Raw genomic sequence first — 26,951 nt, 5'->3', positions numbered from 1 at the left:
ATATACTACATAAAGATACAAAGCAACACCCCTATAACAGTTTGAGGCATTATTACTTTCACTGGTAATCTTTTCTTGACGAGTTTCAAAAGCTTGAAGAGAGAGCAAGAGGGGATCGCGCTGTATGGTTCTGTCCGTCTTATATGCCTGAGCGATAACCTTTCATCACCACTTTTATTGCCATTCTCACTGTATTTGTAGAGTATTTCATGGCTGAGGGCTCAGCGCATAACCATATTCCAGGCCATAGCCTATGACCTCCACGCATATAAACCTCAAACAAAAGGCTGCTCAATTCCACCAAACGCGACAAGCACTAGCATCAACACATATTTGATATCTAAATGCATAGCCACCGCCCCGTTCGATCCAGTTGGGACAGCCTTTTCATCCTCCGTTGCGCTTGTAGTCGCAGTCGCAGTTCCCGTAGCCGTTGCATTCGCATTTGTATTACACCACACCTGTCCTGCCGCAGAGCCCTTAATCAGACACTCCGCAAGGTCGCCAACGGTCTGGTTCTGCGCGAGACAGTAATAGTCGCAGTCCGAGTAGGAGATAACGCTGGCGGAACCACAGCAGTTCGTCATTAGGGCGTGGTAGGTGCTGTTCATGGGCATGGCGCATGAAGCATCGCTGGTTGGGATCTCGTAGAGCTTTGCGTGACACGATGGTGTTGCTGCAGCGGCGGCGGTGGTTGTTATGGTAGACATTTTGAATGAAGTTATTATCAAGTGGATTTGGTGAGAGGTGGTGTTGTGTTTGATTGATAGGACAATGAGCGATGGCAAGCTTGGAGAGATCGTCTTCTAATATTATTCATTGAGGACTCCGGATATGGTCTTGATTTTCTATTTATATACTCGGGCCCGGGTGATATTCATGTCTGAAACTGGAAAACTATGAATAGATTGCTGCGCTCACAAGAGGCAAGAAAGCACAGGGACTGACTTCAGTCCGCATACACCATATATTAGACAGGTATGAGGCAGGGCCAATTCCATACCATGACTCGTAGGCCTCTGCCCACCTCGCTTAGATGCCTGGGGTAATCTTTGTCGCGAGCTCGTCATTTGTCTGAGCGGATGGGCTGGAGTAACTAACATTCACTTCCAATTCGTGAATTGGGGATATACCTTGTTCCTTTACCGATGCGATAGTTCAATATCTAGTCTATTTTCATATTCCGCTTTGCCATTCGTAGCAGTATACCAATCATTCTCAGCTGTGGGTAAGCGACGGCCCGGCATAATTGCCTTGATAAAACCCACACCAGCATCTACGTCCCAGTTCGTCTTGGTCGGACTTATGTTCCTGTCTCAAGAAAGGCAACCATGGACTTATCCCGAGAATTCCGAATCCCGAAAGTGTCTCTTTATTTTTGGATTTAGTGACGGGGCAGTGCTGGGAATATTGTGGCGCACAAAATCCCCACGATGGATAAATCTCCCCACAATGAGGGGGCCTGGACTCATCTTCTGTGGAAATTCGACTTAGGTTCATCACACCGTATTTTGATTCGTCCATCTTGCATTTTACTAAAGATGTATAAAGCGTTATTATGTGGTTTTCTGACCAAGTTTCAGGCAAGATATGGAGGGAACTATTGGTGCTAGAAGCTCCATGTGTGGTGTATAAATAGCCTTAAATTACCTAGCACACTGCCTACTGCATGGTGTGTAAAAGCCGAGGGTAGTCTTTATGCAGTGGGATGGCTAAGTCACCGTAGAGAAACTATTTTGTATCAGAAGGCTGGACTCAATTCAGGATTTCTGTTCATGTTCTATCTACCGTTTTCAGTTGTACCTGCTGTTACTTCTACCCTTACCACTGAAATCACTAACCCATCGCTCACAATAATGGATTGGATCTATCCTGATAAGAACGAAAGTCAGGAACACTTTGCTTCCTGTCTCCAAGCACTTTTACAACAACTACCCGTATTGGTGGTACGACTAACGAGTCAGCACTGGCCTAGTCACACCGCAATTGGAGTCTCAAGCCCGACAACCAGCTTCCCCACGGTATGTTGCTCGAGCTCTCTAAATAGACATTCTCACATATAGGGGCCTTTGTACAGAACTCGGACCGGAAGTGGAGCGTATCCAAGAGAGCCGTCACTGCAAACGTAGATGATTTAGCCCAAGGCGACCATATTACCCACAGCCCGTTGCCCAGCAAGATATCACCAACGCGTCCGAATACCTTACAGACATAGTCACTCAACAGCGCTGCCATCTGCGTTACCAGTGCTACAACACCCTGCTTGAGAAGAACGAGGGGAAGGAGAAATACATCGCGCAGTGCATGCTCCAGCGCATAGCACGCTCACTCAAACCAGAACCCAGTCCCTTCCGGCTTTACTGTGATGATTTCCTCCTGTCAAGTGTTTGAGTCTTGTCTAGTGGTCTGAACCGTAGAAAGACTGAGCTTGTCAAGAAAAACTGCTTTATACGTAGCATTTTAGTAGTCGAGTAACTATTGCATATCCAACAATCACAGATCTAATTTGAAATGCTGACAGATACATGAGTATTGTTATAAATTTTATTGTTAGAACTTTTCCCCCCTGCTCTATCAATTCTGACAACCAAAACGCCAATGTTTATCACCAGCATTGACCTTAAGTGATTTGGCAGCCAATACCATATTTCTTTACAGCATTGCTCGATCCACCTTGACCTCCAACGCTCTTCAACACATACGGTCTCCCACTAAAAGATCACGGTTGATTAATGTCTTGGAAAAACCACTAGCGATAGGATGTCTCCACGGTGCTCGAGTTTTCTGGAAAAAGCCTTTGCCATTGCGTGTTCGTGGCATTCTCTGGACCCACTTGGCTCCCGTACACCAGCCCACTTTTTCCTCCATGACTAAAATTATTGTCAAGGAATTCGTCACCAGCTTCATATACAGCTAAGATTTCTCATTGGATCCAATGAATGGCGCAAGAGGCTGGCGCTGTGTCTTAGATTCCGTGCTGGTAGTATCTCAAAATAGGTGTCGGTTGCGTATTAGGTCTCTGTTGAACTGAGACTGATTTGTACGATGCTCTTTCCTAATTAGGGTAGATGAATAGTCTCAATTGTCATATAGATATATTCAACTGCTCTAGAAGCTGTTGCAAGGAGGCGCTGGTCCCGCAGCTGCAGCTCTAGCACTGACCTACGAGGCCTTTAGAGACCACAGCTATCCTGAACGATATTATTTTTAGATCTTGTGTAGTTATGAGGTCCACACTCGAAGTACCTAGACGAACCACAGTTAGGCTACCGTTGCACATCGTGGTTTTCTGCCATCATTTCCCATCGGGTCTGGTTAAACCTCCCTCGTCTTTTTCTTTATAGCTAGCTAAGCTTGTCCTTACCTTTTAAACTGAGTTTGGGTCTACCCAGCGCTTCTCCCTCAGACACCAAGATGGATAGCAGGCGCCCCGGCATTTCAGGCAACACATCGGAGAGCAGCGAGAGCAGCCACTATCCCCCTTACCAGGAGGTGAGTATCGCCGGAACCATTTCCGCCATATTCTAACAACACCAGCAACACTACCCGGAAGCATGGGATGAGCAAGCGGCATCGCTCCTGCGGCGGAACAGCTCCAGCCGTTACAGCTCGCCATTTGCCGATCCCGTCGCCGAATCAGATTCACAGAAGCGATATACGCTGCATGATCCCGGTCCATCGATCGGTGGGGTCCCGGAATACGAACCGGTTCAGTTGACCGAAAGGAAGAATCGCACAGGGCTGGAGCGGTACGGGACGAGGAAGATTAACCTGGTAAAGGGAGCAGTGCTGAGTGTCGATTATCCGGTCCCGAGCGCGATTCAGAACGCGATCCAGCCGGCGTATCGGGATGTCGAGGCGGCTTTCGCAGAGGAATTCACACACTTGCGATGTGGGTTACTTTACCCTGGAAATTGTGGTTCAGCTGATTCATGATCTTGATTAGATACGGCGGCGACGTGTGACCCCGATGAGTTTACCCTGCGCAATGGATACAATCTTCGGCCGGCGATCTATAATCGGCATACCGAGTTGCTCATTGCTGTTACTTATTATAATGAGGATAAGGTCCTCACTGCGCGTACTCTGCACGGAGTAATGCAGAATATCCGGGATATTGTCACGTTGAAAAAATCCGAGTTTTGGAATAAAGGAGGCCCAGCGTGGCAGAAGATTGTTGTCTGTTTGGTCTTTGATGGTATTGAGCCCTGCGATAAGAATACCCTGGACGTGCTGGCCACAATCGGGGTCTACCAGGATGGGATTATGAAGAAAGATGTAGATGGCCGAGAGACCGTTGCTCATGTGGTGAGTTGATGATATCTGGGTTGATCAGGGCAGCAATAAACTGTTAAATTTAGACACTGACTGACTTCTGTAGTTCGAATACACGACACAGTTATCAGTTACTGCTACTCAGCAACTAGTTCGACCTCAGGGTGACGAATCAAGCAACCTACCCCCGGTGCAATTTATATTCTGCTTGAAACAGAAGAACAGTAAAAAGATCAACTCGCATCGTTGGCTTCTCAACGCTTTCAGCCGAATCCTGAACCCTGAAGTTATTGTTCTTCTAGATGCAGGCACGAAGCCAGGCCCGAAGTCCTTGCTATCGTTATGGGAAGCCTTCTATAATGACAAAACACTGGGTGGAGCGTGCGGTGAGATCCACGCCATGCTTGGCTCGGCCTGGCGCAAGGTTTTGAACCCCCTTGTTGCCGCGCAGAATTTTGAATATAAAATTTCAAATATCCTGGATAAGCCGTTAGAAAGCGCTTTTGGCTATGTCAGTGTTCTGCCGGGCGCTTTCTCTGCTTACCGGTACCGAGCTATTATGGGCCGTCCGTTAGAGCAATATTTTCATGGCGACCATACATTATCCAAACGTCTTGGTAAAAAGGGAATTGAAGGTATGAATATATTTAAAAAGAATATGTTTTTAGCTGAGGACCGTATCTTGTGCTTTGAGCTAGTAGCCAAGGCCGGGTTCAAGTGGCACTTAAGCTATGTGAAGGCAGCAAAGGGCGAGACTGATGTGCCTGAGAACGCGGCCGAGTTTATCAGCCAGCGTCGTCGCTGGCTGAATGGGTCGTTTGCGGCGAGTCTGTACGCAATGATACATTTCGGGCGTATTTACCGCAGCGGTCATAGTATCATTCGATTGTTTTTCTTGCATATCCAGATGCTTTATAATTTCTGCCAGCTTATCATGACCTGGTTTTCTCTCGGTGCGTTTCCATCACCCTCCCAGTTTGATTCTTTAATGCTAACATTTCCGGCAGCGTCATACTGGCTGACCAGCTCGGTAATCATGGACCTAGTCGGCACCCCGAGCCCTCACAATAAGGAAAAAGGCTGGCCCTGGGGCAATGACGCATCGCCGATAGTCAATACCTTTCTTAAATACGGGTACCTCTGGCTCCTGATGCTCCAGTTCATGCTAGCCCTTGGTAATCGACCAAAGGGGTGAGTGCTCCTTTTTTTTTAATGACTGCCAGCAACTTACAGATTAATAGTGTGGTTACGCTCTACACGCTCTCATTCGTCTACTTCTCTCTCGTGCAGCTCTATGTTCTCATCCTCTCCTTCTACCTAGTCGTTAACGTCTTTACTGGAGGCATGCTAGACTTCAACTTCGATGATGGTGTTGCCGCCTTCCTACAGTCCTTTTTCAGCTCGTCTGGTGGTGGTATCGTGCTCATTGCGCTAGTATCCACATACGGGATCTATATCATTGCGAGCATTCTGTACCTTGACCCTTGGCACATCTTGACCAGTTCATGGGCATACTTCCTCGGCATGACCACAGGCATCAATGTGCTCATGGTCTACGCATTCTGCAATTGGCACGACGTCTCCTGGGGCACAAAAGGATCTGACAAAGCAGATGCCTTACCGTCAGCAACGACTAAGAAAGACGAGGACAGCAAGAAGAACTTCATCGAAGAGGTTGACAAACCACAAGCCGATATTGACAGCCAGTTTGAGGCTACGGTAAAACGCGCCTTAGCGCCATGGGTTCAACCCGAAGAGGATGAAGGCAAAACCCTCGACGACTCGTATAAGAATTTCCGAACCGGATTGGTGTGTCTCTGGGTCTTTAGCAATTTGCTCCTGGCGTTGATGATTACCGCCACGGGCGTCGATAAGATCTGTTTTACGAATACATCGACTACCAGGACGACCGGATACTTCCAGGCTATCTTGTGGATTACGGCGGGCTTGTCAATCTTTCGGTTTATTGGTTCGCTGTATTTCCTCGGGCGATCGGGAATTCTTTGCTGTGTGTCTCGGCGCTGATTCTTTCTCCATAGATGCCCACTAGTACAGGTTGCTTTTTCGAACCGGGGCTAAATATGTACATAGTACTCAAAATTCTATCCATCTCGGTCTGCGAGGCAACGTATAATGAAGGCCACAGACAATCTTTCTTTTATAGACCGGTGCACTGCATATGCTCCGGATATACACAGCATATGCCTGGAAACGGATAGAGTTCAGATCGTATTAGAAGGCCATACGTCGGACAATTGTAACATGCTCAACAAACTTAAAATATCGTCTGACATCGTATGGTGGTTCTCGAGCAAATAAACGATGACCACGTCTACGGAGTTGCAGTAGCACGGTGTGGTTGACGAATCCAAAGTTCATCTCCCGCGGGGTAGATGCAGCCATCCATCACCTGCACATCATGTCGGAAAGCGGGGCCAAATGGGTAGATAAATAAGTGTCATTTTGTTGAAAACTGAAGCTGGATGAACTGGGATAGACCTACTGTATCAGAATCTTACCTATTCACTACGTGGCCGGAGCGACCCTGGCGCCGATTTCAAAAACATCGACATCATGTCCGTCAACAGCGTTTCCCTTTCAGGCTCTCATTCTGTCTCGAAAGCTGCTGTATCTAGTATAACGCTCATTCCGAACCACGGTGTCAAAGGTGACGCCCATGCGGGACCAACTGTCCAGCACCGACCCTTACGAAATGCGAGGCCGTCCGACGTAAATCTGCGTCAGGTCCACCTGATGCATGCGGAAATCCTTCAACAAGTGTGTAAGGACCCTGCGACCGGAGCGAAGGACATCGCCCTCAAGCCTGGACAACTGGGGGAGAACATAACAACCCAGGGCATTGATCTGCTCTCATTGCCCAAGGACACAAAACTGCTGTTTGTGGACGGCAAGACGCCCAGACAGAACGCGCCAACTCTCAGGCTGACTGGTTTGCGCAACCCCGGTCCCCAGCTTGACGCTATGAAGAAGGGACTGAAGGATCGCTTCTTGGTGAAGGATAGTCGCGGTGTGGTGGTTGGATACATGGCTGGTGTCATGAGTGTTGTCGAGAAAGGAGGTGAAATTCGACCGGGAATGGAGATTGTCGTCCAGAAGCCAGCCACAAACCTGGCTCTCACCTGTATTTAATGTGGCTTGCCATGCGTGTTGCGCTGTGCCGCCGGGCAAGTTGTTTATCGATCTAGGCCTGCTAGTAGGGTGAAGAAGTTCAATCAAGAAATATGTTTAACAGACCCCATCCATCATGCTATGCTCAGTCTTTAGAAACCCAATTGATATTCTCTAGTGTCTGATTGGTGCTCAAGAACCGAGCAGCATACTTCCGAAGGGTTATGAGTCGTGATGTTCAAGTTTATAAGGAGCCAAGCGCAGCGGTGAGTCATGCACTATTCTAGCGGAATTAATGGATCAATCGGATTCGACTCGGATCCATCAGTATAGCTATCATCCAGAAAAACCAATCGGCGAGCCAGGTACCGTGGGGGGGAAAAGAGAGATGGAATTGAACGACGAGTCGCCGATATCGTTGATCGGAAGTCAATTTCCCTGATTTTCCGCCATCTCTCTTTCTTCCGAAGAGATCTCTACTATATTACGCAAATGTAGCCACTGTACTAAACATTCGTTTCTGTCCTGTTCTCATTCGCCCCTTGCCACAATCTTTGGCATATCCTGCGAAAGCATTGCCTCAGTAGGATCTTGACGAGCCGCCATGTCGCTCATGCAAGCTCTCCATCTCGCGATCCAGCCGGAAAAACGGGCTTCTGCGCCCGCGCTCCCCTCGCTTAACCTGCGTCCTGAGGGTTCCGGACAACAGCTAGATAGTCAGCGAACTTCACTTAATGGCGACTCGCCGCCAGAAACTGGCCAGCCAATCTTCGAGCGTGTGCCTTCGCATGGCACCACGCAGGCCCGAAGGATAACAGTCACGGTGCTGCTCATTCTGGCGAACCTCGTGCAGGTAAACCTTAAACCGACCCTGTGAGCAGATAGAGTAGAGTTAACGGGACCAGATGACAGTCAACTTCGCTGGAATAGCCGGTGGCAGCACGTTGACCAATGCAATGGGTGTAGAGGGCACCTATGCCTCCTGGATTGGGGCCAGCTATGCGTGAGCATCATTCTACTTCATCACACAAGGCATAGGAGCTGATCGCATATAGACTCACACAAGGGACTTTTGTCTTGATGAGCGGTCGCTTGGGAGATGTTTTTGGACACAGGAAACTTCTCCTGATCGGCGGAGCATGGCTGAGTCTGTGTGTCCTGATTGGTGCCTTCCTCGATAATTTCTTCGCCTTTGTCACGATGCGTGCCCTTGCTGGTGTTGGAGGTGCTCTCATTATGCCGAACGCGGTAGCCATGATATCGGCCACAAACCCGCCAGGACGCGTCCGAAACTTGAGTTTAGGCTTCTTTGCAGCGTCGGCGCCATTGGGAGGCTACTGTGGAGCGATACTCTTGGGCGCCTTCTTAGAGAACACGGACTGGAAGTGGTTCTTCGTTTTCATGTACGCTGCATAAGGGGACATGGAATAAGCTTGATGCTTACAGATTATAGAGCGTGTCTCGCCGCGGTAACCTTCGTCGCTCTGTGGACTCTAGCTCCATACGAACCGCCAGTCGACCGCCACGGAAAGATAGATTGGATCGGCTCCGCTTTAGGCACCAGTTCCCTGATTCTCTTTAACTTTGTTTGGAAGTAGGTGGCCCCCGAGCAAGGCTAGATGCGGACAGTGAGCTGATTTACTCTCATAGCCAGGCACCCAGTGTCGGATGGTCCACCCCTTATGAAATCGCCCTCCTCCCAGTATCATTGATACTCTTCGGCGGCTTCCTAGTCTGGGAAAAGAGATTCGCAGCGCAGCCCATCATGCCACTTGAGATCTTCAAAGCACCATCCTTCCTAACGCTGCTTCTAGTCATTCTCCTGAATTACATGGCAGTGGGCACACTAATCTGGTACCAGGTGCTCTGGCTACAGGAAGTGTGGCATTGGTCCCCACTCCACTTTGCTGTCGGGTGGACCCCTTTTGTCATCTGTGCAACGGCTGCAGCGTCCCTTGCTGCCTGGCTGATCCCTCGTCTAGCGGCGCAGTGGATCCTGGCCATTGGAACAGTCACCATTCTAGTCTCCAATGCCCTGATGGCCACCGTGCCTCTGCACCAATCATACTGGGCTCAGATCTTTCCGTCTGTAGTTCTCTTCTCGTTCTGTCCAGACTTTGTTTATACCGCGGGACAGATTATTGCAAGTAATTCCGTCCGTAGACACCAGCAGGGTATCGCGGGTTCTATTATTGGAACACTAAATTTGTACGGCAACAGTTTGGGACTCGGGTTTGCGTCGACCATTGAGGTCCAAGTCGCTCGGCGCTTCCACAGCCAGATCATGGGATATCGGGCAGCACTGTACTTCGGTGTTGCCATCAGTGCGGTGGCGTTGATTCTCGACGTTTGTTTTGTAAGACTGGTCAAGGATGAACGTGAGGGTTGGGAGGAAGAAGACCTCTTAGCCCTCAATGAGGTTGAACTTCAAGGGCGTGCGGAGGCTACAGGGGCTCAATTACCAGTTGCACCCGTCCGGTCATAAGATTCTTGGTGTGACGTTGATGGGACACGAGAGGCTCTCGCTTACAAGGCTCAAGCGGGGAATAACGTCTTAAGTTGCAATATGGGGCGCATTGTTGTTCTGTCATGGCTTGGAAGGTCTTTTTTTTTCTTTTCTTCTCTTACAAAATTTCGGTACGTACGAAAAAAGTCGCAGGATTCGTTCTGCTTAGCAAATGAAAATTATATACAGTAGCAAAAATTACTGACATGCCAACTCATCTTCCCGGATATGACTTCATTCATATTTTATATTACCCAGGCTATATAGTCATTATCAGTGCCAAAATAGATGGATACTCCAATACTCCAGCAACTACAATATTGAACTATATCATGTAGACAAGGCCTCTACGGTAGAACCATATCTTGGCCGATACACTTTGCATTTACGAGACAGAACCCATTGCATTGACATATAGCAACTTGAAGACAAATCAATAACACTACAAGACAAAGATCGAACAACGCATACATCGCCATCCTCGCCCGACCCTCAACTTGCGGACGGGAGATATAGGCAATCATGGTAAGTCCTAATAACAGGTACATGACTTTCCGATATCCTGAGGCGGACAAGGACAGGGCCTAACAGGCCTGGTGCAGTGGCATCCATTCACACTGCATGTGCCGCTGCATGGCTAAGTAGAGACTCTGTTAGTTGACACAGCGGGAACTGGTTCTGACTGTTCTCACCTTTCTAACGGCCCCATCAAGGGGCTCTGGCTCTTCCTCGACGTTGTTCGCGTTGTTGGGTTCGGGGATGGCGGTGGCAAGCAGAGGGCCAGCCAGGGCTACGAAGAGGAGAAGGTTCGAGATGAGCTTCATACTCGAGGATGAGAGGTGTTTGATCCTGACTCAAGTGATGCGGTCTTTTACTAGAGAGATCGAAAGATGTGATCTTCGCGGTTTTCGTTAAAAGCGGAAGGAAAATCTTGGAAGATAGGTTGATGATATTTATATTCCATTTGGAGAGAATTGTATAGGAATACCGTAGCCTTACGTTGGGTATGCCTGTGATCTTTTCTCCACAATATCGGTGCACCAACTTTGCTTCCAGTCTCACTTTCTCATCCTCAGGGTAGTATTGTAATTGAGACCGGCGCATGAGCTCTGTGTATGTAGCCTCCCGATATTTTGTTCAGCTAACTGGGGCGGGGGATCTCAAATGTAACGTTTTCGCTCGTGTTCATTCTTCTCATTTCCGCAATTCCCTTGGTTTCCTCTTTTTATGGTTGGCTGGGCCTGAATCCTTCCGCGAAATAATGATAGAATGGACTCGGGAAGGGAAAGTGGTGCTCTAGACGCACCAGCTAGCCCATCATTATTATAAAAGGTGTCATTATAACAGGTGAATGTCTGTTTCATTGCATCAATCGAGGTCTTGCAGGAGGTCTATCTCTTATGGCTGAAAATCGATATAAAACTTCCCCACTCACGCTAAAGAAAGAAGTCTTTGCCTTGCACAACCGGCACCTTTATACCTACTAAACTCCATTCAGCATAACAATCCCTCATATGTCACACATTAGACTAGATATGATTGGCGACCATAAAGTGTACAAGATTAGGCATCCAACTTGGAGTTCTCTTGATGTTCTCCAGTGAGGATCACTGACCTCTTCTCCCTCAGTCTGACAACACCGCCCCTCTGCCTTTCTCTACTCCTATCTAGTGTCATCATTATGGCCGACTGTCCCAGTGGAAACTGCAGTGTGCGAGTTCTTACTCGCGAACAAAAACGTCAAGAATTTGAGTACGACCTCTCAAACCCCCGGGAGACCTGGCAAGACTTCCGATGGAGAATGCTCAACCTCAGTGAGGGATACCTTCAAGGTGATTGGGACATGCCGATGGTCGAAGAGTTCTTACACGACTTGTGGGACGAGCTCATCCACGTAGCAAAAAGACACCCTGCTGACAGTGCCGAGCATGACCGCCTTGTGACACTGATTCTGGAGGCTCGAGAGTGCGGGCCCATCACACGCAAGAAAACGAACGCCCCTGCCGATGAGGAACCAGAACCGGTGATCTTACCCAATGGACAGCGCCTGTGGAGTGATCTCCCCCATCTTGTTCAGGAGTTCCAGGACGCCTGGATGAAGGAGTCCATGGGTTATACAGCAGCGCAGCGAGAGGGGCTAGCGGCGCTCACGGCTCGACTGTGTGCGCTTGGAGTTTTCCCGTCGGAGCTTGGTCGTTGCGCGCTGTGGTTGTTCAAGGAGACGTTTGAGACGGAGAGACCGTTAAGCCGGGCAGAGGGAGAGGTGGATGCGACCAATGGTGCTGTCCCCGTTGTGGAACTCCTTCCCGCATGTCTGGCGTGGTTGAAGTACAACAGCTTCAATCTTGCCAAATTTACAGCAACCAATCATGACTATCCAGCTCCGTCCATGGGTGATGACGTTCCAGCTTCAACTACGCCGGGTGACCTCGCTCCCAAGTCTGAGTTTCCGTGCAGTGGCTTCAGCATTCCCCGATGGGTGTTCTGGAGGCGACGCTACAAACACTTTTATCATTGCGGAAACGAACAGGTCGCCAAGCTGGCCAGGGCTTGCTTTGAAGAAGCGGTGTTTAAAGGGACGAGGATGGGCATTGAGCTCCCTGGCGAGAAAGTATTTCTCGTCAGGATCTTTGAAGCTCTTGATATGGAGCTTGCCGCACGAGGTATGCAAGGAAGTGTGAATCCAGAAGAAATTGAGATTGACATGGATTGGGCTGAGGATTGAGTTCTGGGCCGTCTTTCCTCGATTTTCTTTTTTTATTTGCGTGATCCACGCAGACGCTGGTTTTACTGTTGCAATTCACAGTCGTTCCCATTATTGAAGCTGTTACTGTTTTTCCGCCGTAGCGTGTCGTGGCAGCTGATTCTCTTTCTCACATGTGCATCTCTCGTCCTTTCTTTTCTCAGTACTTCGTGATGTAGCTTTCTTACTATCGATATTCCCTAACGAATCATCCAGCCGCTATTTCCTAACTTGTTCTTGCGGTTAACACTCAGATTGTCCAACTAGGGATGCAATGCGTATTTATGTTACGAACTGTCTTCTCTCTCCGTCAAGTAGTATCCTTCACGAAACCCCTCCAAATACGTTCTACGACGCTATATGACCGATGTATATATCCCTTGGCTCGGTGGAGACCTGGCTTGGCGTGACACAAAGCCAGAAGTCCAACAGCAGCCCCATTGCTTGTCTGGTATGAACATAGATTCCATTGGTGCCCGGCTTTAGCCATCGGGTTTGAGCCCGCGCTGGAGTTAGCAGAACCGTTTACACGTGGCAAGGTGCCCGGTTCAATTGATAAAGAATGATACCCCCACATTGTGTGTAAGGGATTCAATTCCGCGTCGAGCGCTCAGGTCACCAATAACCTCACAAGACCAGGTATATCCTTTACGAGTCACAACATCGGGAATTATGGACATGTACCAGGCCGTGGTCAGCATATTACAGCGGAGCGCGAAGCGGTCTGCTATGATTTTATATGAGTGCCGCTACACCCCTGCATTGCTGAGTGATATTTGGTCCACTGGACAGCGCTCAAGAAACGCCATTGTCTCGCACATTAGGTTTCGGAAACGCCCCCTACGACGCCAGGGCTATTGACAATAAACCTTAAGGTACATTGGCGAAACTGTACGCTGTAGATCGCATTCTCAGATTAGGAGGAGCATTGCATGTGTCTGGCGCATCTGATTGGTTTGTAGGATGATCAGCATGGGAACACATACCGACCGACATCAGGGATGCCTGGTATTCCGTCACCTCGGATCAACTTGTCTTTTCTGAGGAGCTGTTCTGTTCTGCACATGATTTTACAGTGTTCAATGTGAAACGCGACTACAATAAGATCCCTGATATGTTGAATTGTCCCGTGGGCGGAAATGGGGATCGGCTCCACCCGATTGGCCCCAACATGGGTGGCTTGACAGACACGTGATGGACTGGGTCTGAGTATTGACAGTCTGATATTCATCACGTACTACTATATATACTCCCTGACAACGCACCATTGGCGGGGAATAATTCCCTCGTTTATATGTCTTACACGGACAATCTCACGCCCCGACAGGATTTGGGGAGTCGCACCAGGCATGAACCCTGCACCACCCGATATATTAATAGATGTGGATAGTACGGCGTAGCGAGATCCTGTTCATTAGCGCCGTCGTACCAGAAGAGGAAAGTCCTGCGCCATTCAATGATAGGGAAGGGATGGCATGTGCACCTGGGCTGGGCTTCAAACAGAGTCAGTTGACATCAGCCACACCCATGAAACCACCCAAAGCACTTTCCTCTCGACAATTGACTCCCGTTAGTGCCGAGTTATGTTCATGATGGTGGCATTCATAAGGAGGAAGCAAAGCGAATGAAACTGCTGGTTAGGCAACACCATTCTGACCCAATCATGATTCAGGGGAAGTGGAGATCAGTCGGGCCGTTGGGGACGATGATTGGGGCTTGGCAGCGGAGTCCCAGCCTTAAGGGGCTGCTGGCGACCTTCTAGTGGCCAATAAGTCGCGCTTGGCAATCTTCATGGAAACACTATGAAATATCAAGTGTATGTAATCGGTATTGTGTCCACTGTCAATACTGTTTGACCATAGAAAAGTAACTTCGGCCTCAGCCACACCAGGGCCTCACCGATCAAAGTTGATGGATGTGTTGTTGGCCGTCAGTTGCCCATGGTTCGCGGTCCACATTGCCAGACCAACGGCTAGGCGCCAGCATTCCCCGACAGCATGAGATTGCACCTACGAAGTAACAAAGGGTCAGAGCCAAGACTCCGTCGTACAAGGGGGCTGCCAATAATTAGTTGTCAATGAAAATTCCATCGCCAGACCCAATCGTGCTGGCGGAGGTGGACCCCAGGCGTCAATTGCAGGGCCAAGAGAACCGATGCGTCTACCAGCAGGGCTGAAATCACCGCTATTAGTTCTGCCTGTTGGTCTGGTCCCCCCGAGCCTTCGAAGTCAACTCTTACTTAAGTCTGAAAACCTCCTGACCCGTTGCCATTTCCCCATACTCTCTTTTTTTCCCTTTTTATTTACGTTGGCTTGACCATCTCCCTCCGTGATACCACCGTCGTTCCCTCTCTAGATACAACATGTCTTACCAGCAGCCTTACGGTCAACAGCCTCCTCCCCAGGGATAGTAAGTAATACCTTCTGCGGATTTCGCATGCCCGTTGCGCTTCTTGGCAGTTATTGGGCAACATCGCCGCTAACACATCGCATAGCTACCCTCCCCCTGGCGGCCAATATCCTCCTCCCCAGCCCATGCAGTACCAGCAGCCCCCACCCCAGGAGGAGAAGAAGGACCGTGGCTGTCTCACCGCCTGGTAAGCATGATCCACCGGTATCTGTGCAGACAAAAGAACGAAACGCTGACGGTGACAGTTTGATGGCCATGTGCTGTTGTTTCCTGTGTGAGGAGACCTGCGAGTGCTGTATTGAATGTGTCGAGTGCTTGTGTTGTGGATGTTAGCGATGGGATTTGGCTCTTAATTGTCATTCTTTTGTTTTACGCGAATCGCTTCGACGTGATGGCTTGATGTTTACCTTCTTAATGCTCTGCAGCTTCTTTACCTATACACTTCCATGTTACCAATACATTGATCATGTGACTTTCGACTGGGTCCTTCTGGCATGACTAATCGCAGATCCTTCTGGACAACACAACGCAATCTTTTCGAAATCCATTCTTGACCATGGCAACTGCCTTCGTCGTCTCAGCCGATCTCAATCATTCCGATCAAAATCTGCTACCGATGAGCGCACTATGTATTACACGAGGTATTCGTTGAAGGCGGGTCATGGCGACTGGTTAAATGCGGGATACTGTTGAATTCAGCGGGTTCAGTGCGTTTCGGTCAAACATCGGTTACAGATTCTCGGCAATGCGACTCGGCGAGTATCATGGGTATCGCAACACTCCGTCGAAAGGACACATCGCTCGCTTTAAAGCGTCTGAAGCTTGGCCGATAACCTCCCGTCACGCTTCTCTATCCCTGTTGCAGCTAGATACGGCGTCACATTCTGCTTCGCACTCATTGTGGTATAATCCATGGTATTCTGGATTCACAACGTGGACTCAGCCAAGATTAGGCTGACTCGACTCGTCGATTTCTGTCAACTTGCGCGGCGTGTCGCTCTCTGCTGTCATGGTGCTTTATGATTGTGCAGACCAATGGCGTGCCCTGTGTTCACCACCTTCCAATCGATCGCCGTTGATTTGTTATTCCGATCCGTGGCAATCGCTATATGAGCACGGTCTGTTTTCAAGCGCGCCGTAGACAAGCCGTAGTATACCTTCACTAGTAGCATAGGTAACATGAACATAGTGAATCTACTTCAATGTCTACTGTCATCTTCCACCTGCGACATCTGTACGTATAACCCGAATGTGTACCAAGTAATAGAAACATAGCTAATACAAGTCATCTAAACATCCTAGATCTTCGCTTGGCCCAACTTCTTCTCCTGCGTCTGGTAAATCTTCACCAGCTGCCTCACAGCTAAATCCAGCAGAACATCCTCCGAACCACCCGGAATCCTGGCCACCGGGACATCCCTCATGATAGCTATAATCGTCAGTCACCAACCCCAGCCATGGAAAACACAAGAGAAAAGGAACATACCTTCAACAAGCTCGCCCTGCCCGCTCTGGGTCAAGCCCGCGCCTCCAAACAACAGAACCGCACACTGCGCACACTCATTCAACACCATCGCCGCCTTGGCCTTGGCCATCGCCGTCACACCCCCGAGCAACCGATCCGCCTCCTTCTTCTCCAACTTGCTCAGCTGATACAAGATCTGCTCGACCCACGCCGACACCGTCTCCAACTCCGCCCCGGCCTTCGCCAACCGATGCCTCACCACCGGCTGATCCATCAGCGTCTTCCCGAACGCCTCGCGCTTCATGCAGTACCCGAACGCCGCGGACAGCGCCACACGGGCCTGTCGCGTACATTGCACGGAGATGGTCAGGCGCTCGTGGTTGAAGTTCGTCATGATGATTCGCATGCCGTCGCCTTCGCGGCCGATGAGGTTTTCCACGGGCACCTTGACGTCGTCCAGCTCGATGTAGGTGGTTCCGCTGGTCTTGCTGCCCGAGACGTGGATCGGGCGCATTGACACGCCGGGGTAGCCCTTCAACGGCACGACCATGACAGAGAGGCCAGCAGCACCCGGTCCGCCGGTGCGAACGGCCATTGTGGTGTAGTCGGACCAGATGCCGTTTGTGATCCTATCTCAGTTAATCTCTGTATCAAACTCTCACCCCCCACAAACCCCAACCCGAAACACAGCATCGCAAATACATCACACACCAGAAAAGCAGACAAAGAATAGAAAAAGCCAGGAACGTAAAACATACCACTTCTTCGCCCCGTTAATGATGTAAAACTTCCCATCGGCAGACTTGGTCGCGTGGTCGTAATATTCGCCACGTCGCTGCCCGCCTCGGGCTCCGTGATGGCGATACAGGTGCGTTTCCGGCCGGTGAGCATGTCCGGCAGCATGCGCTCTTGCAGCTCCCGACTCGCGTATTTGAGCACGGGGGGGATCCCGAACGCGAAGCCAGCGCTGAGACTGGTGCCTGGGCCCGCGAGACCGGACCGGGCCATCTATCTTCTCATCAGTATTGACTCTTCCATGGACTGGTGCAGTGTAGTAGAGTGGCATGTTCATCCACGTGAAATCGCGCGGAAAAGCAGTACCCTTAGAACAACCAACAACCCAAATAAAAAAAAAAAAGAAAAAAAAACAAACCTCATCACAATAAATGCCCGTGTAAAGATAATCCCAGTCCTCGACCCTCACGCCCAGGATATCATGAATGCCCAATCGCTTCAACCAATCGACCGGCAAGGGCGCCGGCAGATCGGTAGCAGCATGTTATGCTTGTTGAAGGTCTCGAACACATGGTCCGGGACCTGGCCGGCCTTCTCCCATTCCGTGGCGTGCGAGATCAGATTCTCCCACAGGAACGCGCGGCAGGCTTTTTGGAACCGCAGGTGGCCTTCTGTGTAGTAGGGGCTTGGGAGACCGCGGAGGTAGGGGGGTTCAGAGAAGGGGATGGGGTTGGGGAGGTTTGTGGGGGACATTTCTTTTCCTTTTCTGTTCTGTTGTTTTGGTTTTCTTCTATTTGATTGGATTGGGTTACTTTTGTGTGGCCTGGGTGGTTTATGCACTTGAGATGGTCAGGTCGAAATGGATTGTCGTTTTGATATAATACCTTGCAGGTCAGGAATGTATAGTTATACTAGTCTCTTCGGATCGAGGTCCCCGCATGAGAGCTGCTCAATGCCGAGGCGAGGGACCGTTGGCCAATCACATGTCGCTGATCGGAGATCTACCCCCGGTCCGAACAAAGACCGTCAGGTTTCCGAGAGTTCCAGACTTGTACATTTGGTTCTGTTATTTAGTGGTGTTTTCCTGGCTTACTATTGAAGAGTTGTGCACGGGAATTTTGTATGAGGTACTGCTGTACTAGGGGTGGGGTGGTTGTTTATATATTCTGCGGGTTGCCCTAAGTTGGATCGAATCAGCTGGTATGCTGAATGCTATCACTTACTTCTTATTGTGGCTTGATAGTGTAGGTGGATAAATTATAGCAATGGATCAGTATTAATTCTTCTTAAACTGAGAACAGAAAAAAACTAAAAGGATATCGATATACGTGTATACGACTAAAGAGAGTGAGATCATGTCGGCGCTTAAGGTCCATTATTATGCAACAGGTATGAATATTGAGATTCAGTCTGGACACAAAGAAAGAGAATAGCCCACCAATGCCATATTCTCCGAACCATTTGCTGTAACCTACTTCTGAGTAAACCTGGGTAAACCCTGCAAACAAAATGTGGTGACAAAAGTTGACCATACAGGGGTCACAGCCGAGGCAATTAGACCCCTCAAGTGGGGTGATGGAGGGGAGACGGTACGAATGTCGTTCATCTCACACTGGACTCGCAACTGCCCGCACCACATCTCTAGCACTACGCTTTAACGAACGAAATGTCCACCATGCAGGCTGTTGTCTTCCAAGGTCCTCTCAAGGTCGCTCTAGAACAGCGGCCCGTCCCACAGATCCAGGAACCCACCGACGTCATCGTCAAAGTGCGCTATACGGCACTATGCGGCAGGTAAGGCGCATTGGTGTCGCTGTGAAATGAATCGAATTCTAAGATAAGATAAAAACAGTGAACTCCACGTCTTCCGCGGCCACCAGCCGTCCGGCACGGGCTTCATCATGGGCCATGAATTCACCGGCGAAGTCGTCGAAGTCGGCTCCGCGGTCCGCGGCTTCAAAGTGGGAGACCTTGTCGTCTCCCCGTTCACCGTCAACTGCGGCGAGTGCTTTTACTGTGCCCGGAAATGCTCTTCACGCTGCGCAAAGGGCAAGCTGTACGGCTCCGCGATGTTGGACGGTGGACAGGCGGACTACGCGCGCGTGCCGTCCGCGGATTCGACCCTCGTCGCGGCTCCCGCGGCCGTGGATGAGAAGAAACTCGTCCTGATGGCGGATATCCTGCCGACGGGGTTCTTCGCGGCCCGGAATGCGTTCAAGGGGATGGACCGGGCGACGATTGAAGAGAGTACGGTCTTGTTGTTTGGGTGTGGGCCCGTGGGGCTTTGTGCGTTGATCAGCGCGCTGGATTATCGCCCTAAGCATTTGATTGCTGTTGATAGTGTTCCGTCGCGGTTGGAGTTGGCGAAGAGTCTGGGGGCTGAGCCATGGAATTTCCAGACTGATGCGGAGGGTCTGAAGCAGCGTGTCAAGGATCTTACTGAGGGTCGCGGGGCTGATGTGGCGATTGAAGTCGTTGGGCATAGCGATGCTTTGCGTATGGCCTTTGATAATTTGAGGCCGTGGGGTCGCATCTCGAGTATTGGTGTGCATAACGGGGAGATCCCCTGGACTGGCAATGAGGCGTACGGGAAGAATCTGCAGATCCAGATGGGACGGTGTCCTGTTCGCAGTATGTATCTGCCCCCTGGATGTGGGGTTTGTGTTGACTCTGGTTATTAGGTATCTTTGAGGATGCTTTGGAGTTGCTGGTTCGGAAGCAGGACTCTTTGGAGTAAGGTCTTCGCTTTGCTTGGCTGGTGGCATGGTTAACGGTTTTATAGATTCATGGTTGGCGATATTCGGCCCCTGTCGCAGGCGATTCAGGCGTAGGTTTCCGACCCATGGTTGCAGACGGCTTACTGACAAATTCTAGGTACGATGATTTCAACCAGATGAAGTCGCAGAAGATCATATTTGAAGCGGGCAAATAGGTCTTTGAAAGTCAAGTTTCAAAGGCCTTGAACTGAGTGCTTTGTTTACTTGAATAGCCCTATCGTAAAGACATCCTGTTTACGGAATGATGGTTATACCAATGCAATGAACTTGATACTTGGCAGAGTCTCTCGTCCAGTAGTACCAATAGTGTGGCAGATCAGGAACGAAGTTGAATAGATATCGCTCGTTAGGAAGCATCGCTGTTGACCATTAGATCGTGACGCAGACGAGAGAAAATACCCGGTCAGATGTGAAGTGGCTTTTTAACTCATTGGCAGTTATGGACTACCAGTACTACTTACATAAAATAAAACAGTACCACCAAGCTATACTATGTCTATCCCTCTTCCACAATTTAGAGATTATCTGTCCATTATGTCCATTATTCTATATCATGCATGCGTGCGCTTACATTCTCCACCGCCAGCAAGGCGCTAACGGAACAGCTTACATACCAGGGGCCGTGCGTGCAGCTACTATAAAAGCCCCGATGCAGCCTCGCGGTAAATCTGACGTACATTTTCATCTTACGAATCTTTCCCAATATCGCGCATATTTAATCAACTTGTTACTGCTTACAACTTACCCTGTATTCAACCCCATCCACATCCCAAAAACCAGGGTCTGAAAATGATCGACTTCGAGTTGTCTGACACGCAGACTAGAGTCCGGGAACATGCCCGCTCTTTTGCTACAAAGCACCTCGCAACTGCCCACACTCTGTACGAGAATCTACCGACTCCGCAAGCGAGGTTCTCTGCCATCAGGCCACTCTACGAACAAGCGGTCAAGGCGGGACTAATTCGAGCTCAGGTGCCGACTGAATACAATGGCCAGGGATACGGCCTCATTGACATGGCACTCTTAACCGAGGAACTGTATACTGCTGACGTCAGCGTGGCGTTGACCATCCTCGCAACCGGGCTTGGTTTATCCCCGTTGCTTATTGGGGGAACGGATGCGCAGAAGAAGAGGTATCTGAGTCCATTCACGGACAGAAAGGGGGTGCCGTTGGCAAGCTTGGTGCATTCTGAGCCGGGCGGGACGGCTAATTACGGGACAACAGGGTTGAGGACTACAGCGAGAAAGGTTGAGGATGGGTGGATTATTAACGGGGAGAAGGTAACATTGGTGATTCGAGACGTATCTGTCTGCAAGAGCTTTCTAATGCTGATGAACAGTTATGGGCAACCAATTGTGCAGGGTGGGACGATCGCGGCGCGGACATCCAGTGCGTTACATGTCGGTGTGAAAATGCTGCATACTCTACGGCAGATGCTAAAGGGCAAACGATGATTCTCTTGGTGACGAGAGCTGATGTCGCAGCTAATGCACCCGATGCGTATGCCGTTCTATCGCACCCCGAAACGATCGGCCATCGCGCTGTGTCTGGCCCCCATATACGATTCCGGAACTTCGTGGCCAAAGAGGTCATAGCAATGCCCGGCGCGGGAGCAGAGGTCATTGAAGCCGCTTTCACTGCTTCTGCGGGCTTAGTTGGAGCAATGGGCGTCGCATTGATGAGACGTGGCTTTGACATGACGCTTCGGTTTGCCAAGTCAGACACGAGGAACGGCTCAGAGCCGATCATCCACAAGCAAAGCGTGGCTGACTTGCTGATCAAGATGAGAATGCGCTGCGAAGCGGGTAGAGCCTTGACTTGGAAAGCTTGTTCTTCCCTGGGAAGATTGCCGGAGGCGGCCGAAACTGCACATCTAGCTAAGATATTCTGCTCCGAGAATGCGGTGCAGTGTGTGATTGAGGGGATGAATGTTGTTGGCATTCAAGCGTACCAAGCAAAAGCTCAATATGGGGTGCTGCTCAATGATGCTGTGTGCCTGCCCATATTCGATGGGGGCAATGTCGGTGTCCGGAGAAGACAGGTCGAGGCTGTCTTCAAATCTGCGGGATATGATCCGTTGGGCGCTACTTTTGGCTCCAAACTTTGAGTTGGTATCGCTGGTATACGATTGCTAAGTTTCCAATGACCGTGCATAACTTCGGACAGTATGGTAGTTGATATAAAGCTTGGCAAAATTTATAGAGATGGGGAATCGGGGATATTTTCCTCACACAAGACCCCTTGTTTGGATTCCTTTCCCGACAGGTCAAAGCGCATTAGCCTATAAGAGACTGTACATTGTAGACTGTAGTAGGGTGCGTTAAGATGGTGGGTAGAACTGCCAGAACCACTGTGACAAAAGCATCACCTTCTGTATCAGGTCCTATCATATCATGTACACAGCTGGCAAAATTCGAAGGAAACGATCTACGAACCTGTCCACAGGGATCAACACGATCTTTCCCACCCTACCACAGTACGTAATTCCAGATCACAAGGTTACATGCATAATCACAGTGGGGAAAGAAAAGCACGAGTCCAGTCGGGGTTGAAGAACGCAATATGGTGGCAATCAAGCGACACGTACCCCGCACTGAGGAAGCTCTTAAATAGACCACACTACGTACACACAAAGCCCAACGACGTGTTAGCACACGTACAACAGTACCTAATCCCTGCAATGAATTCTAGACAGTTGGCCAAGGCGGCCATCCCCGCGTATACCTGTCCGGAGGGAACAAAAATGCACCTTTTGGATTTAGGGTTACTTAGCTGCGAGGAGGGATGGTGAGAGCACACAATTTTCTATCGTCTCGACCAAAGCTAATAGGAGAAACAGGCTGTTCATGTCAAAGGGCTCAGCCACAGCCAGCAATCCCCAACCAGCCCGGAAATGGCGAGAGATGATCGTTCTGGCGGGTCTCATTGACCACCCGGAAATGGGGCTGATTCTGTTTGAGACTGGATGTGCAGAGGATATTGATATTGTATGCATAATTTCGTGACGGACGTTGGAAAACTGCTAAGAATTAAAATAGAAATGGCCCCCTGCTAATGTGGACACTTTCCCTCGCACGCGGTATGAGCCCGAAAACCGTCTTCCGGCTGCCATCAAAGCTGCCGGGTACGATATCAAAGACGTCAAAGCAGTGATCATGGGACATCTACATCTCGACCACGCCGGCGGCCTAGAGCATTTCCTCAATACAGACGTGCCGATTTATGTGCACGAGGAAGAGTTCAAGTATGCATGCTGGGGAGCAGGAACGAAGGCAGAAGAAGGTGCCTACCTGTACGTTGTTTCTCCCCTTGCATAGTTGCTCTGTTACATACCAGTTTATTGACAAACACCAGCGCCGACTATCTCCGTCTAGACGGGTCTCTCAATTGGCAAACTTTCAACGACTCCCAGTTGGACCTGTGCACGGGGATCACCCTGCATCTCTGCCCGGGCCATACACCGGGTCTGTGCATCATGCAGGTCAACCTGGCTCAGGATGGAACGTTCATCTGGACCACCGACCAGTTCCATGTGCGGGAGAACTACGAGAATAACCAAGCACAGGGGTGGCTGCTGCGTGATCATAAGAGCTGGATGGACAGTACGAACTTTATTCGGCGGTTGCAGAGGCTATACTCGGCTACTATCATCTTCGGTCATGACTTGGAGGTCGGAACTGCGTTGATTCAGCAAAAGCCATTTTATCAGTGACATTGTGTTTCTGGCTGGTACTTGGACAAGATGGACAGTGTTTAGTGTAACGATCGTCATGTAGATAGTGAGCATATGAGAATGGCAGATACGATCCTGTCTTGCGATGGAAATTTCTCACAGCGATCGCGGAATCCCATGGGTGGGCTGGTATGGCACAGTGTTCATAATATATCGCAGCGAAACAAGCACGATGATCCACGGAGTTACTCCACCGATCCTCCATCAAGGGGGAAGAAAAGTTTGTACCTGCATGCTAAAACTCTCCAGTAGTGCACCATCGCTGATAGCTTTAAAAATGTGGGGTCTATACGTGGTGTTCACGTTGAATTCACAGGTATTCCTTACTTACGGACACGAGGATTCGAGATCCGATATCACATCTGTGGGCTTGGGGATCGTCGATCTTTTCCAGTTGTGTGGGTTTCAGTCTTGGCCAAATTCTTCCTCTTTAGTGTCTGTGATTGCGGTCTTTGATTATTGTACTCCGTACGGAGTAGTCGACGACAAATTCCATGGAACTCATGCTGAATAATTCCTGTATATGGGTTCTATGGAACCACGAAAGGTACAGTTTGACCTTCTGGAAAGCCTAATCTTGTTTTATTTCCCAGCTGTGACTTAAGTGAGGTCAATAATGGGAATTGGATAGAGAAAGAAGAAAAAAAGTTAAATAAAGTGCCGCGGGCCGAATCCGCATACCAGCTGAAGAAAAATGAAAACATGTACCAGCCAAAATGGGGCACGGACAGATTGATTATCAACAAGATCTGCAGATTTCCAAGCGGTGTGAGTAATACTCGACAACCATTGGATTGGTCTCTCCACTGTCTGGCGGGAACTGAAGGTAAACGAGTTCAGAAAAGGTAAAAGTAAGGGCAGCTGGACGGTGGAGACGGCGAAATTGAGCTGAGGGATCCACCTCGAGATTTTCCGGCACGACCCTGCTGATCGTCAGGTTTCCTCGATCTCAACCAGGAGACCGAGAGGGTTGACACTGCAACAAGGCGACCAGGGAACGAGTATGCCTACCGCTTATCACGGGATGCTCTTCTTGTCGAACTTGGCTCGTCACTGTGGGTGGAAAACAGACGGTGTCAACACGTCTTACGACTTGCTTGGCGGCTGGGCCGGAGTTTTCCCCTTGGCGGTTCCCTGATCAGTAGTCTTGGCTGCCGAACTACTGATTCTGAGCTGCTCCTCGTGTTCGTGCACTGGTCTCCGCTTTGGATGTGTGAAATTTGATTGGAGTAGATCTCGGCGCCCGACATGGCTAGAGACCCATAGTCGCGTCGAGTCCCGTAAAATGGACTTCAGCAAAGTTCAGCTGTTAGGTTGCCATGGAGAAACCGTGGGGAGACAGTAAGACAGAGCGCGATCGCCTTGCATGGAACAGCTCACACGAAATCTAGTCCCACCGTACACAGGGGCGAGATATTGGCCGAACTAGCATGACCGGCCGTGGGCTATAAATGCGTCCGGCTCCCAGCGCCGGACCCATGGACACCCTCCCATTTCTGCTGTTGTTGTCGCATTTCGAGAGCAGACCCTGTTGATACTCAAGTTTGAACAGAATGTATGCATCGCTAGCACTGCTTTTGCTCCCACTTGGAGCCTTCTCATTGCCATTTGGTAATTCTTCACAAACACCCGAGGTAATCCCATCATAAATCACGCGTGTTTATAGGTTTGATGGCTGATGTACTAACCTTGATAGGCTTCTTTTGGGGGAAGATGCGGTAGAAATCCTTGCGAAGGCGTTCCTAGCACAGGAAACAGCGATTCCCTATGCAATAACAAACTCCTGGGACCCAAGGTCTTTACGGCGCCAGATGACCCCGAGTGGTCTGAAATGTTCAAGGGATATAGCCCTCTCGGGTCTTACTGCCCGCAGGACTTCCTCCGAAAGTTTGCACCTAATGGCAAGCAATACGAATACCCTGAGCAGGACGGCGCGTTGTTGGACTCGGTTGGCGTCCCAGTGACGACAGTATACACCCTTGAGGAAGGCATGGAGCTCGATCGGTTCGGAACTCAATATGGAGGCTACTTAGCGCCAAGGGACACCCCGTTCGCGTGGAGATCCATTCCGCCAAGCAACTTGAACAAGTATCCCAACAGTCCCGAGTATAACTACTGGGTATGGAGGGTCGTCGAAACGTTTAACGTCACGGGTGGGCCAATCGCGCCGTTCTTTGGGCAACCTGGTTATGGCTTGCAGTTTTATCACGAGGGTGGCTTGAAGGAGTTGGAGGAGCAGGGGATCATCGAGCTTATTGATATGAAGAAGTACTCCTGCGATGCCCCGCACAAAGACTCGAAATAAAATTGCTGTTTACTAGTCTTAGAAGAAGATAGCAATAATGAACAATTGATGCTCTCGCCCTCGTCTCATGACTATTGCGCCTATGCCTCAAGTTTTAGTAGGATTATGACCGTTTTGTGTCCGAGTAAGAAGACTCAGCAGGCACGCATACAGTATTTTCAGTTGGTCGAGCGTCGCTCGAGATTGAATCGCGCCGAGATATGCAGACAGTCAGAATTCTGCGACACCATCACTCAGTTCTTCATAGACCACTTATGCATGGAACCTCTAGCCCTGAACGTAGTACGAGCGAATCCTGGGAAACGGGAAACCTCGCGTCATTATATCTGGGTCTGATTATCAGATTAGATGCTCAATCGACAGCGTATCTATGACCAGTAGGTCCCCTGTCGAATAGTGCGGTCTTGTTGTCAACCATCCGGATATTGGATTGCCAGTCTCAGAAAAAGCTTCTCGAACTTCTCACGCCCCATGAACCCATCATAGGAGTGGTCTACCGGGAGCGGGCTGTGAACGGAAACCTGTCTCACCATCTCGTCGAATCGGACGGGGGAAATCCAAGCATGAGGGCGCGTTCTTGTCGGGGTCCCGAAGAGGAACACCAGTGGTTCTGGTCTGTATCAATCTTCCAAGGTCACGACTCACTACTAGGATTCCTTCAGACATGAATCATATGACTCACGGAATTAAATTAATATGGCTGGTCTGAAACACATCAATAATTAAGCTAGATTTAACCTGCTTGGCGTCGAGATCTGGATCTGGTCGGGTAGGCCGCGGTACAGAACCCCCATCCAAGATGTTATAGTCATGTCCTATGGAGTATAGGCACAAAAAGGTCACATGACAGACAGAGCCTTGAGAGTCGAAATT

The 26,951-nt window shown here is 49.7% G+C and overlaps 10 protein-coding genes across 10 annotated transcripts; 8 read left to right on the top strand and 2 right to left on the bottom strand.

The window, feature by feature from the left end:
- Positions 1-275: 275 nt before the first annotated feature.
- ANOM_002811 (uncharacterized protein) lies at positions 276-710 on the bottom strand (the record flags this gene model as incomplete). Its single annotated transcript, XM_015548068.1, has 1 exon — positions 276-710. One exon carries the CDS (start codon positions 708-710, stop codon positions 276-278), a length of 435 nt encoding a protein of 144 aa, XP_015409683.1.
- A 2,704-nt stretch (positions 711-3,414) lies between these two features.
- On the top strand, positions 3,415-7,562 carry ANOM_002810 (chitin synthase C; the record flags this gene model as incomplete). Its single annotated transcript, XM_015548067.1, has 8 exons — positions 3,415-3,492; positions 3,538-3,892; positions 3,947-4,308; positions 4,382-4,910; positions 4,974-5,228; positions 5,283-5,466; positions 5,517-6,244; positions 6,773-7,562. The coding sequence occupies 8 exons, from the start codon at positions 3,415-3,417 to the stop codon at positions 7,423-7,425; spliced, it is 3,144 nt and encodes a 1,047-aa protein (XP_015409682.1). The 3' UTR covers positions 7,426-7,562.
- A 446-nt stretch (positions 7,563-8,008) lies between these two features.
- Positions 8,009-9,889, top strand: ANOM_002809 (efflux pump antibiotic resistance protein; the record flags this gene model as incomplete). The annotated part of the gene is made up of 5 exons (XM_015548066.1): positions 8,009-8,257; positions 8,310-8,407; positions 8,460-8,807; positions 8,858-8,998; positions 9,055-9,889. The coding sequence occupies 5 exons, from the start codon at positions 8,009-8,011 to the stop codon at positions 9,887-9,889; spliced, it is 1,671 nt and encodes a 556-aa protein (XP_015409674.1).
- A 1,702-nt stretch (positions 9,890-11,591) lies between these two features.
- Positions 11,592-12,635, top strand: ANOM_002808 (DUF3632 domain-containing protein; the record flags this gene model as incomplete). The annotated part of the gene is made up of 1 exon (XM_015548065.1): positions 11,592-12,635. One exon carries the CDS (start codon positions 11,592-11,594, stop codon positions 12,633-12,635), a length of 1,044 nt encoding a protein of 347 aa, XP_015409675.1.
- A 2,380-nt stretch (positions 12,636-15,015) lies between these two features.
- On the top strand, positions 15,016-15,247 carry ANOM_002807 (uncharacterized protein; the record flags this gene model as incomplete). Its single annotated transcript, XM_015548064.1, has 2 exons — positions 15,016-15,062; positions 15,148-15,247. Coding segments are annotated over 2 exons (147 nt in total), but the record flags the coding sequence as incomplete, so codon positions are not given.
- A 1,113-nt stretch (positions 15,248-16,360) lies between these two features.
- On the bottom strand, positions 16,361-18,015 carry ANOM_002806 (putative acyl-CoA dehydrogenase; the record flags this gene model as incomplete). The annotated part of the gene is made up of 4 exons (XM_015548063.1): positions 16,361-16,491; positions 16,549-17,156; positions 17,207-17,535; positions 17,833-18,015. 4 exons carry the CDS (start codon positions 18,013-18,015, stop codon positions 16,361-16,363), a joined length of 1,251 nt encoding a protein of 416 aa, XP_015409673.1.
- Positions 18,016-18,897: 882 nt separating this feature from the next.
- Positions 18,898-20,297, top strand: ANOM_002805 (alcohol dehydrogenase family protein). The gene is made up of 5 exons (XM_015548062.1): positions 18,898-19,056; positions 19,115-19,893; positions 19,944-19,995; positions 20,045-20,089; positions 20,137-20,297. Exons 1-5 carry the CDS (start codon positions 18,929-18,931, stop codon positions 20,192-20,194), a joined length of 1,062 nt encoding a protein of 353 aa, XP_015409708.1. The 5' UTR covers positions 18,898-18,928; the 3' UTR covers positions 20,195-20,297.
- A 531-nt stretch (positions 20,298-20,828) lies between these two features.
- Positions 20,829-22,147, top strand: ANOM_002804 (acyl-CoA dehydrogenase family protein; the record flags this gene model as incomplete). The annotated part of the gene is made up of 2 exons (XM_015548061.1): positions 20,829-21,320; positions 21,380-22,147. The coding sequence occupies 2 exons, from the start codon at positions 20,829-20,831 to the stop codon at positions 22,145-22,147; spliced, it is 1,260 nt and encodes a 419-aa protein (XP_015409709.1).
- Positions 22,148-22,720: 573 nt separating this feature from the next.
- ANOM_002803 (N-acyl homoserine lactonase family protein) lies at positions 22,721-23,752 on the top strand (the record flags this gene model as incomplete). The annotated part of the gene is made up of 4 exons (XM_015548060.1): positions 22,721-22,827; positions 22,880-23,027; positions 23,079-23,332; positions 23,395-23,752. The coding sequence occupies 4 exons, from the start codon at positions 22,721-22,723 to the stop codon at positions 23,750-23,752; spliced, it is 867 nt and encodes a 288-aa protein (XP_015409712.1).
- Positions 23,753-25,326: 1,574 nt separating this feature from the next.
- Positions 25,327-26,078, top strand: ANOM_002802 (TNT domain-containing protein; the record flags this gene model as incomplete). Its single annotated transcript, XM_015548059.1, has 2 exons — positions 25,327-25,407; positions 25,470-26,078. The coding sequence occupies 2 exons, from the start codon at positions 25,327-25,329 to the stop codon at positions 26,076-26,078; spliced, it is 690 nt and encodes a 229-aa protein (XP_015409713.1).
- Between the last annotated feature and the right edge of the window lie 873 nt (positions 26,079-26,951).

This window comes from Aspergillus nomiae (genome assembly GCF_001204775.2).
Source record: "Aspergillus nomiae NRRL 13137 chromosome Unknown contig00045, whole genome shotgun sequence".
Taxonomy (NCBI): Eukaryota; Fungi; Ascomycota; class Eurotiomycetes; order Eurotiales; family Aspergillaceae; genus Aspergillus; species Aspergillus nomiae.
The sequence above is the reverse complement of the archived record's forward strand: the minus strand, read 5'-3'. Positions and strand labels throughout refer to the sequence as shown.